A 17966-nucleotide genomic window follows, 5' to 3' on the forward strand; every position below is an offset into this window, starting at 1 on the left:
GTTATTCCGCCTTGATTGAGCTTCCAAAGAGTCCACGTTCCGATCCATCATCTGGATCTGTGATTTGAGTGTTTCATTCTCACCTTCCAGCGATGCGAGTTTGTTGTTGTAGTCCGATGTAAACATCTCAAACTTCCGGTTAAGGGAGGTAATTTGTTCCTGAATGATTGTCAGCGTTTTAGCGAGGTCGCAAAGGGTAGTAGCATCTTGGGATATATCTGTTACTACGTCACCTGCAACATTTTTTGTAGAAAGCCATGTCTGTATCTGGGCATCATTAACCTTTTTTGGTGGGCCTGGATTCATCTCCACGTCACCCGCTAACGCTAACAGTGTAAAAGTTAGTGTAAACAGTCTCAGGCACAAGCGTGTCCCGCCTGGGCTTCTTAAAACGGGGTTTCGTAGCGAGCTCCTTCGCATTCGGGGTGAAAATGTTCCTATTCTGGCTCTCCAGGTCTCAATAGGAATACCCATGACGCTCTACTTGAGTATGGGTATGTTATGAACACCATGCACAACTTGCAACTGGAAATTTGACTTCTGTGTTGTATTTTAATCACTTCAAACACGGAGCGAATTCAAGCATACCGCCATCATTGGGACCACGTGACCACGTGAATCCCATCTAATGTTAGTTGATAAACTTGTCAGCTCTATAGTTTCATGCAGTATGAATTTTCAAAACAATTACCCCATTTGCACATCATGCGGTATTGCAATGAACGTGTCAGTGAACTCGTCAATGCTGGTGTTCTTGTATTGCCAAATGTTTATTCTTTGATATCTGTCCCTTTTGCCGCACATATACTATTTCAAGGTTACTAGATTATCATTTGAGTTCCCCCAACATCCAAAAATGCTGGGATGCTTAACATGTTTTTTCGATGTATGTGTGTATATACAAGTAAAATATAAAGTATGTACCATGACACATTGAAATCTAAGTCATGGTATAGTGCACACACGTCTATTCAATGTATTATCGTACACATAAATGGTAAATTTATGAGAGCTGTAAATATATGCTTCATCAAATATGTCTGCTTGAACATAACTGTCTTCCTTATGAATTCATGTTAATAAATTTTGCATTTTTGTGAATTTTGATAACTTTTAACTTGCCTAAATCTTGCACAATCTTATAGATATATTGCACCAAGATGTCCACTTTCTAGAATCATTCACCTTTTTGTTCATGTCATTTATGTGCACAGCTGTATATAAATGTGTTTCACGAACCCTTGCTAAACAAACTCACCTTGAAAAACATAATTGTGGTCAATATAAACGCTAGCGGTGTCAAATTTGCATCTACATGCCCCTTGTATAAACTGGTATGTGTCGGAGTCTACATATATCGGTCCATGAGAGGTATCAAATCACAATAACCACCTCAATTGGTCAAAGAGAGGTATCCAATCACTGTAACCACCTCTGATTGGTCAAAGAGAGGTATTAAAGCACTGTATCCACCTCTGATTGGTCAATGAGTGGTATCTTATCACTGCAACCACCTCTGATTGGTCAATGAGTAGTATCTAATCACAGTATCCAACTCTGATTAGGCAATAAGAAGTATCAATTACAATAAGCAGATCTGATTGGGTGGGAGAGAGCGACCTGTACCGTTGTTAGCTTTCACCCACCATCCACCTTGATTTACCGTCGGACCCTCGCATCATCCCAAACACCACAAACTATATGTGGCAGTCTGCATACCGCCCCTTCATAAGAAATGAATAACAAATATTTGAAAAATAGAATTTGAGCTGTGTCAATTTTGTTACAGGTTCCCCCTCCCCTCCTACCTTATTTTTGAAAATTTTGCATAACCCTCTCGCACACAAAAATAACTGATCTGTCATTAAACAGACAAGATACTTCGATTATCCAACATCTCACACGCAGAGGTTCAACATTTGGAATCTACTTGAAGTTAACACAGAGTCTTGACCACAAAGATTTAAACCCGTGTGTCGTCCATATGAACGTGAAATTCGCGAATATGTGGCAGGTCTAGATGAAGAAATTATCAGGGCTTCTTTTCATTATATTTTGTCTATCATATCCCTAAAGCCCCAAGTTTTTAGCAATGAAAATTATCCTGCGGAGACTGAAGTGAGCAGCCAGTGTCCCAGTTTTTGTTTTAGTTGCAAGGTTGTCTAATCAACAGCTACTGCTGTGCAGGCGCAAGTTGCTTCTTCTTGTGGACGCGCAACACGTGCATCAAGATGCTGGAGCAGTCAGGCAGGATGATGATGAGAGCTGCCGTAACGAGCAGCATGATGGCTACTCCTCCTCCCACGCTCTGGGCAGACGGACGCTCATCTTCAGCACTGGACTTCTTCCTCCGATACGAGGAGAGGTTCTTCTTGTCCAGGGTCAGGTCAGTAACAATGTCGTCTGTTCGCTTCTTTCTTTCATCAACGGTGAACGTCTGCACCGCCACACACACCTCGTAGACATACCTACCAGGGGAGATAACTGTCGGGGTAGAGGCAGATGTGGAACTGGTTTGAACAGCTTCAAGTCGAGACAGAAAAGTGTCGAGAGTGGGCGAGTAGGATGTCCCTGTGGCATTGTTTGAAGGTGCAGTCGTTGAAAAACCGGGGATAGATGTTGGAGTGTCAGTGTCTCTTTTAGCCGTGATAGTAGTTGTAACCTCAGCCATCGGAGATGAAGCAGTTGTTGTGGTAACGGTAGGGGTAACTGAGGTTGTAACGGCGCTGTCTGATGCTGTAGATGCTGTTTCCAGAGTCGTTTCTGCCGTTGTCTTTGCATCTTGCGTTGTAGCTATTGATGTTGCTGATGTTTCGGACTTAATGGGTGCCACAGTTGTATCTGCTGTTGTTTCTGGCATTGATGTTGGATTTAATGTTGTAACTGCAGATGTTGCTGTTGGTATTGTGGTTGTTGTTGTTGTTGTTGCTTCGTGTGAAGATATCATAACTGTCGTGCTTGGCGATGTTGATATCGTTGTTACTGCAGATGTTGTTGCTGGTATGTGGGTTGTTGTTGTTGTTGTTGTTGCTTCGAGTGAAGATATCATAACTGTCGTGCTTGGCGTTGTTGATGTTGTAACTGCAGATGTTGTTGCTGGTATTGTGGTTGTTGTTGTTGCTGTTGTTTCGAGTGTAGATATCATAACTCTCCTGGTTTGCGTTGTTGATGTCGTTGCCGATGTGTATGTTGTAGCTTCCACGGATGTAGATGGTGTTTCAGTTGAAGTCGTCACCTCTGTTGTGCTGCAACCAGGATATAAATCAACAGGGCTTGCTACTTCGGATCCGGTAATGTCTGAAACTGAAGTGGCAGAAACGTCAATGAAATGTCAGAGAGAGGGAGCGTCACGCGAATGAAACGTTAATGGAAGGAGTCGTCAGTTTAAGACAACGTCAGGGGAGGAAACGTGGAAAGAAGCGCGCGGGGGAACATTAATTGAATAAACGTCAGTTAAAGAAACATCACGTCATGTGAAGGAAACGTCAAGAGAAGGAAACATCAGTGCAATGTAACGTCAATGGAAGGAAACATCAGTGCAATGTAACGTCAATGGAAGGAAACATCAGTGCAATGTAACGTCATGGAAGGAAACGCCAGGGCAAGGAAACGTCAGTGAAAGGTAATCCGCCTCTTTACAGGTTTGCATTAATATTTGCATTGGAAGAATACGTCAAAAACCTACATTTGAAGCATCGTCTTCTGCCTGTGGTAAAACCCTTGCTTTCCTGTAGTGTCTCACATATATAAGGATCAGACCCAAACAAAAGTTTGCACTGTGTTAAGCTGAGGTTGTATTCATACGCCCAACAGACGTCACTTCCATCCATGTCCTCTTGACAACGAGTTGCGCATGCGTCTTCCGACATCTTCTCTGACAAGAGCACTCCACCCATTTCACATTTTTGTCCAGTTTGCTTTTCGAAGGTACAGTCAACTGTTCACAGAACAGAGATTATTTAAATCATAAGAAATCAAGCCAAATTATGTATCATGAATCGATTCGGATGAAAATATGATGATATATGGAGCGAACTTAACGGCCCATTTGAGTTCATTAACAGGGCCGTAGGCAGCCCTAGAATCTTTTTACAGATTATTTTTTGTACATCAAAGTATTGATCTAACAATCTTTCAATGTGGATAGTGCCCTCCCTATTAAGAAAAGTTACCTACGGCCCTGATTAAAACCGTTGTATAATTCATGTTAACTGACTGTATACATAATGCCCCTTGCCTTTGGCAAGCAGTCGCCTGAAGTCATTCAAGGGAAGCATGAGTGTTTGGCAATAGGTGTGGCAAGAAGCTACAAGGCATTACGCTGCCTTGATTTTAAGCTGATGCCACACTATTACTAAAATACCCGTGATTCCTTGGAATGACTTCAGTCGATTGCTTGCCAGGGGAATGGAGATTACTGGAGACTTACAGTCAGTTAACTCCCTTGCCGTTGACAGTTAATGCACAGTAGTTACTAAAATATTGATGACTGTGATCTCTAATTTAGATTGCTTCTGCTATTTCTATTAAACTGAGAATTAAGGATAAGAGCATATAATATACAAATCGCTACATGATAACACAACGAAACAAATAATATATATATATAATATATGTCCAAATGGATTAGCAATATGAACACTCTTTACACATGCATGTAAAGGATATTACCATTATCAACGGTAGAATGAACATAGTGAAGTTATAAGTAAACACTCTTTACTTATATCTGCATGTATCATACAGTATATTATATAGTGTAGTGACTAATTTGCTGGAGGTCCTGTACACATTTGTCATTACTCTGCAAGGGTATGACCAGGAACCACTTGCCTGTAGCGATCTTAGCATTACGACTATCTTAAGCCAATGTTGTATGATAGTTACAATCGTCGTAGAGCTAAGATCGCTTTGTGCAAGTGGGCGACAGAAGATCATCATGGTTTCTTGTACTTTGAAATAGATCCAGATACCATTTCAGATGTTTGGGGATTAAAGTAAACAGCCTACATAGAACATAGCGTACCTTTATTATATGAAATACAGATTTATGATGGAGGTGGTTGTGTGTGACAGCAATTGCAGCCAGTGTGCGAAATAGCCACTGGCCCGCTAGCCCGTGGCCAGTACAAATCCAGTCGGGCTAGTAAATCTACACAGTGACAGTGAGTGAGTGAGTGAGTTTAGTTTTACGCCGCATTTTAGCAATATTCCAGCAATATCACGGCGGGGACACCAGAAATGGGCTTCAAACATTGAACCACTGTGGGGAATCGAACCCGGGTCTCCGGCGTGATGTGCGAACGCTTTGACCACTAGGCTACCCCACCGCCCCCTACACAGTGACTTTTCATGGGGTCATTTTGTAAATATAACACTCTCTCAGACTTTCAAATCATGCAAGATTATGGCCTGATAAAAATGTTCATCATATTAGCAGCTTAATGATGAAACCGTGTCATGCCGACAATATCTTATTCTCATCTATTTTTGTAATCAATTGCAAATTTCGGGCTAGTGAATTATTTTGTGGGCATTATTTTCTCAGGCATTGCTAGCCCGACTGGCTAGCACTATTTGGAAACTAATTCGCACACTGATTGCAGCTAATGTGGTGTAATTACCGTTGAGGACGGTTTCACAGAAGAAGGCGTGTTTTTCACTACAATTCCTCGTCTTCCACTCGTATTCAGGGGAGGTAATTATGCAGCGGTCAGTCTGAACAAAGTTGGGCTCCCCGGGAAACCACACGGTGTTGCTGTCGTCGAGGTGTTTGCATTCAGCCCATATGTACACAGGGACGTCCGACGTCGGTGCAGCGTTGTACAAACCTATCCAGATGTCGTTTGACCTGCCCCAGGAAAGTATAATAGAGACTTAGGTGCATGGACAATCGTTCCTTCTCATATTCAACCTGTACTTACATGTATTTGCAAACATGAAAATAAAATTGATACTGACTTCAACGCATTCTAAATTTCATATCTGCCGAAGGAAACATTCGTCACGTCAAAGACCCGTGTTCGATTCCCCACATGAGTACAAAGTGCCAATTTCTGGTGTCCCCCGCCGTGATATTGCTGGAATATTGCTAAAGGCAGAGTAAAACCATACTCACTCACTCACTCACTCACTCATTATTGAATAATACACCTCTATCCCATCTATTTATAACGTGTATTTCAAGACGACTTACACAGCTGCGGCCTCCGGTTGAGCACGGATATACTTGAGTACGTTGATGGTGACGTTGTTGTCGACCGTGATGAGGTGACCCCTGGTGAGGGAGCAGGTAGCGTAGGCTGTGTTCCATGATACGGCGGTCGAACTGTACGTGAATAACCGAGCTGTATAGCTGGCTGCGTGTGTGCCTGCAAGCGGCAGGCAATGGGGATGTAGTATCACACAAGGGGTACGAGTACAAACAGGTTCTAAGTCGAAACTCTCTCTCATACAGATCCCCAAAACACAATATCGGCAAATTAGTCTACAATTGACACTTTCTCAGTTTCTGAAATGAAAATATTCTTAAAACATAAATAACGAAAAACAATTTTATAATGATTTTATTTGAGAGACTAGAGTTCCACAATTATTTTGGTAGTATTCAGCTCAGCCAGGGCATGTTTCTCTTGGGTTCGAATCCCGAGAATGCAGACCCTAATTTTTTTCAAAAATTGTGGTCAATACATACGAGCTCTATGGACTGAACGACAGTGTAAAGAAGCATGAAAGAAAGCTCATTGACTACACTATGTGTTAGTTCTAAATCCTCAACAAGTTTCTGAAAAACAGCAATGTTACTGTGTATTTGCTTGTTGGTGTCGTCTCAGGACGCCGACCTTTCGATTTTCCACTAGTCTCAGGACGCCGACCTGCGGTTTCCTTTGAAGGTTAGGTTCTGATTAGGCGTAATTAGGGTTGCGGATAATCTACTCTAGATGTTTTGATAAGGTGAACTCGTCGCACAAGGAAACATATCGCAGTGGAACGATATGGAACCACCACAACTCGGATGGGATAAGAAGCAACAACCACCTGGAAGGGTGGCATTTACGTCTGAATAGATACGGCGTTTTGAGCCTGAACCATTTTTTTTCCACTCAACCGTGAAGTTTGGTCGAAAGATCGGCGTTATGAGCCTGAACCTGCTTGTTTGGTACCGTAAAAGGCGACTAACGGGATCGGGTGGTCAGACTCGCTGACTTGGTTGACACATGCCATCATATCGCAATTGTGTAGATCGATGCTCATGCTGTTGATCACTGGATTGTCTGGTCCATGCTGGATTTTTTACAGACCGCCACCATATAGCTGGAATATTACTGAGTGTGGCGTTAGGAGATACCCCAAATGGGTTTATGTAGCCCTGCTGTGGAGTAGATGCCTCTTTGGAACCAAGGGTTCTAGTCGATGTCTTTAAGAGACCCGGGGTCAGACTGATATGTTTTATTACACAGAAACAACTGAACTGAAGACGAAAACAACCTCGCAAGTGGCGATAATAAACCACTGTAAAATTCATCCTGTTGAAGTATACATGTATTTATACCGAATAAAGATCAATAAACCATACGGCGGATATGTTTCCCACATTGTGAAATATACACTCTCAAAAAAGAAACGCATATGTGATATTGATTTATGAAATTTCAAATATTTTTCATGTCAACAAACATTTAACCTTTAATACTGTGAAATTGATCCAGAATAACATGTGTTACCTCACTTTAAAGATAGCAGATTAAATTCGTGAAAATACACCTATGCGTGGTTTGATTTTACTTCATTGTGGTCCAGTCATAGACAAGTCCAGCAGCGTGGACGTCAGCGTGAACCATAGCCTGTCTCGCAGTATCTGAACCACATTATTTTTCCTACTGCCAAGCTCTCCCCGCAATGCTAAAGCCCTTAGTGAAGCAAGTTTGATCTTGTCCTTTTTTATAAGCCAATGAATTTAAATATCATTGAATTTTCTGTTCCTTTTGACAGCAATGTGATTGGCAAGATTCAGGAAAAGCATGCTAAATATGCGGACCTCCCCTTTGAAATGTGTCGCTTGCATCCCAAGTACACTGTCGTCAGACTCCCCATTGTTCTCAGTGCCTTTGGTACACTAATTGTCCCCCTCTGAACAAAATTTATGAACTCTACCATACCCAGGTCACCTCGTCTCAAACAATTATTCAGGCGTGACATACCTATTACCCATGCTCATTAACTAATTAGTTCTCGATACAAAACGGGGAAACTCTGGCGATCCGGAGGACACCTGTAAAGACAATACATCTGAGCGCTTCATTCCTACTTCTCTGCTCTAAGGTGAAAAGAAAGGAGCTGTATGGAAAACAGTACGGATGGCTGCTGAAAATGTAAAAAGGTTGTCTTATGAAAATAGACGGGAAAACTGTTCATGGCAAGACCTTTATCATTATAACAGTTTTCAATTAAGTGATGAAAATATCATGACCTTCTGTTTTCCATATTTTGCCCAGTATCATCCCGAGACACCTATATCTGACCTCAGCCTCTAAGCATGGTCTGGTAAACAGAGGGTCATACCCTTGTGGAACCATGATTCGTGGGTGTAAGGAAAGTGCACCGAGGTTTGAATGTACGCCGACCCGGCGTCTAATAATGGACTGACTGACTGAGTTTGGTTTTACGCCGCATTTAGCAATATTCCAGCAACATCACCGCGGGGGACACCAGAAATGGGCTTCACACATTGTACCCATGTAAGGATTCGAACCCGGGTCTTCGGCGTGACGAGCCAACGCTTTAACCACTAGGCTACCCCACCGCCCCTCTAATAATGGAAGGGCGGTAGATGGAATGTTGCACATCAGTCACACGTTTAAAAAGCAAATCTAAAGACATACCTTTTCTCTGTGTTTTACAAGTGACTCTTAAATTCTATCCTGTTTGCGCTGTGAGCATGCTGTCGGTGTGAATTTAGTGCAATATAGATGGACAAATTAATTAATTAAATTCGTGTTTTAAATGTATGGTCCTACTTGGTGTAGTCACTGATCGATTACAGGTCGACTCAGCGTCTAATATAGGACTGACTAACTGAGTTTGATTTTACGCCGCTTTTAGCAATATTCCAGCAACATCACGGCGGGGGACACCAGAAATGGGCTTCACACAATGTACCCATGTGGGGATTCGAACCCGGGTCTTCGGCGTGACGAGCCAACGCTTTAACCACTAGGCTACCCCACCGCCCTATAATATAGGCAATGCGGCAGTTGGTATAATACTGAGTGTGTCATTAAACAACAAGCATATACATGACACCTGATCACTGTCCTTACAATACACTCTGAATGCTGGACTGTTCTCATGAGATTACGAATACAATTCGTGTATGGCTGCTCACATTTGTTTATTTCTCAGGATATTTTAAACTCGCATGTCGCTTACTATTGCAAAGAAAAAAGAAGAAAAATACAGTTAAGAATTCTTTTGAAAGAATCAATAAATTGACGGCTTTGATGATCGTCGATTTGACAACTGAGTTGTTAAGAAACAAAGACTCTCTCTTTCTTTTAAGGAAAGAAACGCTGAACCATCTGAAACATAGTTCTGTGTTGAAGTAATACACTTGGCTACGGTGACGGGGTGGTGGGGTAGCCTAGCGCTTAAAGTGTTCGCTCGTCACGCCGGGGCCCGGGTTCGATTCCCTACATGGTAACAATGTGTGAAACCCACTTGTGGTTCCCGACGTGATATTGCTGGGATATTGCTAAAAACGGCGTAAAACAAAACTCACTCCTGCTTGTGGCAGCCATATTGTCAGGTTATGTTCAGGTTATGTTCTACTCTAGTTCAGGGATTGTCCTACCTTCTGCTCGATAACCACTGATTTACATGAGTTAAGTCCAACCAAATATGAATCCAACGCCGGTACTTACTACAGGTGCTAATACAAACAACCAGGGTGCGTAAAATAAGCTGTATCCGATACAAACAACCATGATTTACTCCAGGCAACCGATAGCTGCACACAGGAGCTCCATCTGGTAAAATAATAATTATACTTTACTCCAGGTATCCGATAGCTGCACACAGGAGCTCCATCTGGTAAAATAATAATTATACTTTACTCTAGGTAACCGATAGCTGCACACAGGAGCTCCATCTGGTAAAATAATAATTATACTTTACTCTTATAATACAATGTTAGAGAATCTTCATAATCTCATTATGGGTTTTCGTAATAACTGGAGTATTTGCTTTTTTCTTTTATTTCCCATTTCCATGTTACAAATACAGGATCGTTTGTTCCATAAGCGTTTGAAAAAAATATCATGTACAGTTTAAGTTCAGCATTTACTTTTCACTGCAGACTTATTACAACATAATTTGGGACAAAGTAGAGATATTATCGAAAAACCATCAGGACTTCACCAAAAGAAAACTTGCAGAAGCAGTTCAAATCCGGAGACAAAAGCCCTCAATCAACAGAGACCAGGGATATCTCATCCCTTCTGCATACAAATGGTTTAAACATATTTATTTGCTGATACATTGTTCATACCGAAACGTGCATCGGCAAACAAGAATTATTACAGAAACACGCTTATATTAATGCCTCTCCAGTTTAAACAAACAACATTTATGCGACTTTACATTTCATAACAATATTACAAAAATACATGGTGTCATAAATAACAATAAGCATACAATATACATGAATATGAACATCCACACAGCCACAAATACTTTTAGTTCTGCAAAGGGACAGATGAAAACTTAAGACAGATTAAATCTTTTTGAACTGGTAATAAAGGTATGTACAGATTTGATAATATCATGATTTATAGATGTAGGTAATTCTAAGTTACCATACAAAACGTCATTTATGTTATATCCATGTTTGAAATAAAATAAATCGTTTCTTATGGCATCATAATTGGGACATATGAAAAGATAATGAAGGGTGTCCTCGAAGGCGGCACCACAAATACATGATGGGTTATCGGATATAAATCTACTTACTTTATGGGCATTTAAATCGCTGCATTCTAATCGGAGTCTACAGTGGATTATTTGACAGAACCTGTTTCCAATGTTGATATCAAATCCGAATGAAGTATTACAATATAGTGTAATCTTGTTTTTAAATTCACTTGGTGACTGTATAAGTCTGAGTTCTTCAGATAAAGAATTCCAAAGTTCAATAGTACTGGGCAAAAATGATTTAGCATATGAAGTAGTTCTTATAGGGATTTTCTGCAAATTTGAAGAGTTTCTTAAGTTATATGGGTTTGCAACAGAGACAGATTCTGGCACGAGACTGTTTAAGTAATCTGGTGTTTTGTTATGTATCATTTTATGGAATAGGGTCAGTTTCTGAATGCGCCTTCTTTCTGCTAGAGGTAAAAGATCAGTTTCTGAATATACTTTATTATGACTTGTTCCCCTTGTAGCCCCACATATTGTTCTTAGTGCATCAAGCTGCAATTGTTCAAGCATTGATGCCCTGGCTAACTGTACAGTTATCCCATATACAACTACAATAATCAAATAATGGCAGAATAAAGGATTTATACATAACATATAGTGTTTTTCTTGATAATCGATATTTGTAACTCTTTAAACAATTTATCATTGGTGAAACTTTATCAAACAGAGAATTTATCTGTGCAATCCAATTTGCGTCTTTTTGAAACCAGAGACCTAGATGTTTTTGCTCGGAAACTTCGTTTATAGGAATATTTTGCATAAATAATCTCGGACTATTCACTATGGAACGTCTTTTACTAAACTGTATACTTTCAGTCTTAGAAGGACTGAATTTAACTTGCCACCGCACTGCCCATTGAGAAATCCTTTCTAAATCTTTATTGAGGCGCATAGCATCATCGGTGGGATCTTCTATTATAACATAAAGTGAAGTGTCATCAGCAAAGAGTCTTATATGGCAATCTATATTTTCAAGAAATATCATGTACAGTTTAAGTTCACTGCAGAAATACTGTCTAAAGTACCATGGAAAGGTAGAATTGCCATGTACCAAATAGAGGATCGCTTGTTTGATAGGCATTTGAAAGAAAATTATCTTGCAATTTAAATTCAGCATTTGCGTTTCACTGCAGAATCATACAGATGTACACATACAGTATAAAATACAATGGTAAGATAGAAAGAACATGTGCATAATGTTATCTGTAATACAAACTACTAACCTGTTACAAACAATAAATGCTATGTTATAATAGACATTCTGTTTTGCTGCCAAATTAGAAGGCTGGGTTTAAATTTCTGCAAAGAGAGTATGAAACGATGACCAAAACTGGCAAAAAACTTTGAATTTTGACATTTCTGGAAATATGTTATTTTTGTTGCCTCATAGTAGTGAAGTATCTCTCTCTTTACATGATTAAAACATGGTTTAGTCTTAGTCCTACTGCATTTGTAAATGTTTTGCTTGTTCTCTGGCCACAAATGCCGCCTCATACCATGACGCCTTCTCCGTCGAACGGTTGAACGTTTTGAACGCAGTTTGGCGCCAGTCGCTCTCATCTACGTCGAAAAACTCGTACTCTGCCAGACTGAACAGACTGAACCGACGTTTGTTTCAGCGAATGTTTTCTGCTTGGGTTTAAACCTATACAAGCGTTTTGGGTTGGTTTTTTTTGACAGTTACTTTAACAGTGATAACTTTCTTTTGCCCGATAGATTATATTCATAAAGATAATTTCTTCTTTTTCAAAACTGAAGTAATCAAGACTTGCCACATATTCTTGCATGGACTGTATTGGGTGTATTCGTTCCAGGGTCTCTGTGACACACTAAGGATAGTCCGCCAATAACGTCTTTTAATCTCTCGCATCGGAGCAGTCAGACTGACAGATATAAGGTTAACGTATTTAACAATCTATGACTGCCATGGCGTATAGGGATCAGGTTTTTACCACAGTCCTTCTGTCATTCGTACTGCTACATGGCACTGGACCGACATTTCACCATGATCATCTACGTCCTCTACTGCGGTTCTGACGAGCAACTTTTTATTGACAACGGTGTTGATGTCATGGACTGGCCTTCACGTTACCCAGACCTAAACCTGATGGAAACAAGATTCCCCTGGACGACAGTCGGTTGAGATCGACCGTTGGCACATAATTCTCCCCAAACCTTTCCACTGAACTCTCGAAATCGGTCAACCTTATACCCTTTTAACACAGGGCGGCTATCGTTCTCCTTCTCTTTGCCTTCTAAAACTATTTAGGACGCCTCTGAACGCTCGAAGAAGGCAGAATGATTTGCGCAAGTCGTACAGAGGTCGTACAAAGAAGGCACAGACATCTCCCCAAACATTTACGCAACCCTCTCGAAATTGGTCAACCTTAAGAACACAAGGCTGGGCGTGACGTTCCATTCTCTTGCGCCACTTCTGTACCCAGCAAAATGCAATTTGAACTTGTCACTGAAGACAATCCTGTTAAACTGCCTCTGGTTGAATCTGGCATGTCTGAGGACTTATCGTAAAGGTTGAGCACGATGAAATTGCACCGGAGTAGGTCTATTGCCAGATCAATGGAACACGTTCTGACAAGCGATCGTGCTCAACTGTTGAACAACTGAGGTATAATTTGACACTGGGGATCGGGCCGATCTCGGGCGGAGAGTGTACAACCAGGGATAATCTTCTATTCTCCCTGGTACAACCCCGCACCCGCCACAACATGGCCAAGCTTGGGGTAGCTCACGCACACGTACATACACACGCACGCACGCGCGCGCGCACACACACACACACATAGACTCACAGATTCAGTGGCTAACTTACATAGCAATGGAAATCATTAATATTGTTGAATCTATATTTAAACAATAAGCTGTATGCTAACTTCTTTGAATGGCAGTTTAGAAGTTGAGAAGTACAATATGAACAAACTTTATGGCTAACAACTTCTTTTATTTCGTGAGTGCGACGTTTCCATACAGATTCTTGTACCGTGACACACGTTGTAACGGTACAAGAATCTGTATGGAAACGTCGCACTCACGAAATAAAAGAAGTTGTTAGCCATAAAGTTTGTTCATATTAAACCGTATGCTACTTGCATATATTTGAGATATACACCGTTTTCATTTTAAAACAAACTGTACTCACGATGTTTCCACAAAGACAAGCTTCAACTGTACACAGTTCATCTCACAGCGTAGTATGTTTAACTGTACACAGGGAGATAACAGCAATAAGTATCGAACTTGTGTGCAATCCCGATGTCCCTGGAGGCGACAAAATTCTACCCTTCAATTTAAACTGATGAATTACTTAACGTCTTTGAGTGGAGTTAGATTACATGATGGGTCTTGTCAACCATGCCGCTCCCTGGTATGGTTTTTCAATTGGTCCCAAGGCGGAGTTGGTTCCGCACGTGTTCACACAATTCGATACTAAGGTTTTCGCGGTATCGGGTCTACGTCACGGGTCTAAAAACATAACACCACGTAGAGAGGACACCCCTTTATTCCGACCAATAAATGGCAATAGATAAGGGCAAAACAGGCAATACCTAGGTAACAAGAAACAATTTGTGGCACAAAACATTATGCAATCTTTTTTCGCGGTTTCGGTTCTCTATAATTTGAGATTTTCGCGGTATCGGACCGACACAACCTGGAATGCATTCAATAATATCTGAACTATAAATAAGTAAACAGTGAATACAAAAGTATGAAAAAAGCAAGCAAAACATAACATATTTCACTGGACAACATCAGGGGAAAACGTTTGACGGTAGTTCTGTGGATATAAAAGTGCATTTTTCAAGAAGAAATTTGATCTGTTTTGACTGACGACTTCTGTAGTGTTTGTTTAACGACGCACACAGCAACATTCCAGCTACAGGACGGCAGTATGTACATAATCGAGTCTGGGTTAGACAATCCAGTGATTGATATCATGAGCATGATGGAAGGAAATAGGATACGTCAACAAGTCAGCCGGTCTGACAATCCGGTAATTGCCCCTGGTATAGGATGTTGGGGATCTGTATTTTTTATCTGGGACACCTACAGGAAGATGATGAGTGAGTGAGTTTAGTTTTACGCCGCTTTTAGCAATATTATGATAATAATAATAATAATAATAGGCCATTTATATAGATCCTTTCCACGTCACAGGGATATGCTCAAAGCGCTTCCTCCCCAGCAATATCACGGCGGGGAACACCAGAAATGGGTTTCACACATAGTACCCATATGGGGAATCGAATCCGGGTCTTCGGCGTGACGAGCGAACACTTTCTCCACTAGGCTACCCCCTGATGATGATGATGTATCCTCTCATCTTCTAGTGAGAGTAAGAGGTTGAAGTCATTCGATCTGTCACGACAAAGACCAGAGTTCGAATCCTCCATGGGTACAGTTTGAAATCGATTCTTATCAAACTTTCAGAGACACTGGTGAGTAATATATTGGAATTATGTGAACTAAGTTTATAAAATCGACTGTACTTTCGTGGTACCTTATAATGAATCTGAATTATTCATCATATCGACAACATTTCACATCACAGGTGCATGCAGTTGAAGTGCTGAGCCAGGCGAGATAGGCTGTTGTATTCACAAAGAACCCAAGACATAATTAACAATGAATTATTTACGGAAATGTCATAATACTCTGAAAGACACCTTGACTGGTGTCATTTTTTTAGATGTTTGTTTTTTTTGGGATTTTTAGTACTTTTTTGTATTTTTATATTTTTTTAGTTTATATTTCTTTGGGGGAGTGAGGTATTTATTTTGCTTTTAGTTTGTTTGTTGATATTGCTGTGGTGGTTGTGGTTCTTCTTCTTCTTCTTCTTCTTCTTCTTCTTCTTCTTCTTCTTCTTCTTCTTCTTCTGCTTAGGGACTGAATGTATAAATGATTAATGCTCTCACACCCCTATTCTCTTGACCATAAATGCGGTGATATTACAATCATACGGGCACATGTGTATGTTTACACCGAAAAGTGGAAATATTTTCTTAAACTACATGTATATTCTCCTAGAAAATGTTAGGAATAAATAATGCCATGAAACAAAGAAACTGTTAGTCACAAAAATGCGTTTTGTCCAACGAATTGCTGGCAAACATCATTATTCTTTCGGTCATTCACAAAAGTAGAAACTATAATCCACAAAGGAAACAATTGCAAGATCTTTGACTTTTAAACATTTTAGGCTTAGTGTTTTACTTGACTATCAAATAGTCGTTCCCTTTCCCAGCACCACGCGACGTATCACATTAAGGGGGCAGTGTACGAAGGAAGATAACATTCCAGCTATCTGACAGCAGTATTTACAAAATCTGGGACAGGCCATCCAGTGATTGACATCATGAGCATCGATGCACCAAAGGGGATACGTTGACACGCATCAACAAGTCAGGGAGTCTGACCATCCGGTACGTTGCCACTTGTATAGGTTGCTGGGGATCTGTATTCTTATCTGGTGAACCAACAGGATGAGGATGAGGAGACTGATGATGATGATGATGATGATGATGATGATGATGATGATGATGATGATGATGATGATGTGATGATGATGGTGATGATGATGATGTATCCTGTCATCTTCTGAAGAGTAAGAGGCTGAAGTCAGTTGACTTCGGGTTCGAATCGTACATGGGTGGAGTTTGAAACCCGTCTTATCAAACTCCGGTGAGTAACATGTGATATCGGCTCGTGTAGATATGTTTGATATCAAAACATAAGGTGAAGGTCAAGACTCCAAAACGATGCGAGACTGTGCGTACTGTACGTACTGTACGTACCCAAAAACTTTAGCCAGCGAATAAATACACACAGTGTTGCGGACTGAAATACATTTATAAAATCGAATGTCGAGGCACCTTATTGGTAACTTTCAGGTATTTAAGTTATTGATCATATCGACATTTCACATCACAGGTGCATGCAGCAGAAGTGCTCAGCCGGGCGAGATAGGCTGTTGTATTCGCAAAGAACACAAGACATCATTAATAATGAATTATTTACGGAAATGCTTGTCAGAATACTCTGCCACCTTGTTTTGCTTTGGGATTTTTAGTAGTTTTCTGTATTTTTATTAACAAAAAAATCATTTCTTTGTGGGTTGAGGTATTTGTTATGCTTTTAGTTTGTTGCTATTGCTAGTGTGGTTGCTGTTGTGGTTGCTGTTGTTGTTGTTGTTTTTCTTTTGTTTTGTTTTTTTGTTTTTGTTTTGTTTTTATTGTTCCCAATGTGATGAGTACAAAAACATGATGAGTACAAGCATATAGAGGAATGTGTGCACATACAAGCTAGTGGGCTCAATAGCGATATAGTACACTAAGTGCATTGAATATCAATGTTAGTGATATGTTCTTTGTTTAATAGTCATTCAGGGTTAAATTCAGGGATGAGAGGAAACCATTTGACTAAAAAGCTTTCAACATTATTATTTCTTCTGGCGATGAATGATTCAGTGGTAAATATGTCTTTCAATATCCTTAAGTAATTATCAACTTTTGGAATTTTTTTTGTCAAAGAGCAAGTGTAAATATATCTCTTAGCAGATAAGATTATGTGGTTCAATAATGGGTTCTTACCTAAAAACCCAAACCAAATCAAAGATTTTGTCAAATTAAGTGTTTGGATACGTTTCGTAATCCACTGTTCAAGTTTCTTCCAGAAAGTTTTGGTTTCATCACATTCCCAATATACATGGCATAAAGTTTCAACAGAATCATTACACAAAGAACATATTGTATTGTCCACCAGATTCATTCTAAAAAGTTCTTTTTTGGTATAAACAATTCCGTGCAGAAATTTATATTGAAAATCTAACAGTTTCACATCTCTTAAATTTTTTCTACAAGTATGAAAAATCAAATGCCAATCAAAATCAATACAGTCAAATAATGTTTCCCATTTTTGGCACATGTGAGGTTTAACATTTTCAGATAACAATTTATCATAAAATATTCTTGAACCTT

At 40.1% G+C, this 17966-nt stretch overlaps 2 protein-coding genes across 2 annotated transcripts in view; both read right to left on the bottom strand.

Moving 5' to 3' along the window:
• The window catches only part of LOC124259312 (integumentary mucin C.1-like), a 36224-nt gene extending 21986 nt beyond the window's left edge, over nt 1-14238 (bottom strand). The window contains exon 1 of the mRNA XM_046693420.1: nt 14132-14238. The gene's annotated coding sequence lies outside the window, so the exon portion shown is untranslated. The remainder of the gene's footprint in view (nt 1-14131) is intronic.
• Nucleotides 1373-9944, bottom strand: LOC124259311 (cell wall protein DAN4-like). The gene is made up of 5 exons (XM_046693419.1): nt 9921-9944; nt 6197-6371; nt 5625-5851; nt 3686-3937; nt 1373-3303 (listed from the first exon to the last, which is right to left on the bottom strand). The coding sequence occupies exons 4-5, from the start codon at nt 3894-3896 to the stop codon at nt 2174-2176; spliced, it is 1341 nt and encodes a 446-aa protein (XP_046549375.1). The 5' UTR covers nt 3897-3937; nt 5625-5851; nt 6197-6371; nt 9921-9944; the 3' UTR covers nt 1373-2173.
• Nucleotides 14239-17966: the final 3728 nt, after the last annotated feature.

Source organism: Haliotis rubra, unplaced genomic scaffold (genome assembly GCF_003918875.1).
Source record: "Haliotis rubra isolate DU_JTF1 unplaced genomic scaffold, ASM391887v1 Scf717, whole genome shotgun sequence".
Classification (NCBI taxonomy): domain Eukaryota; kingdom Metazoa; phylum Mollusca; class Gastropoda; order Lepetellida; family Haliotidae; genus Haliotis; species Haliotis rubra.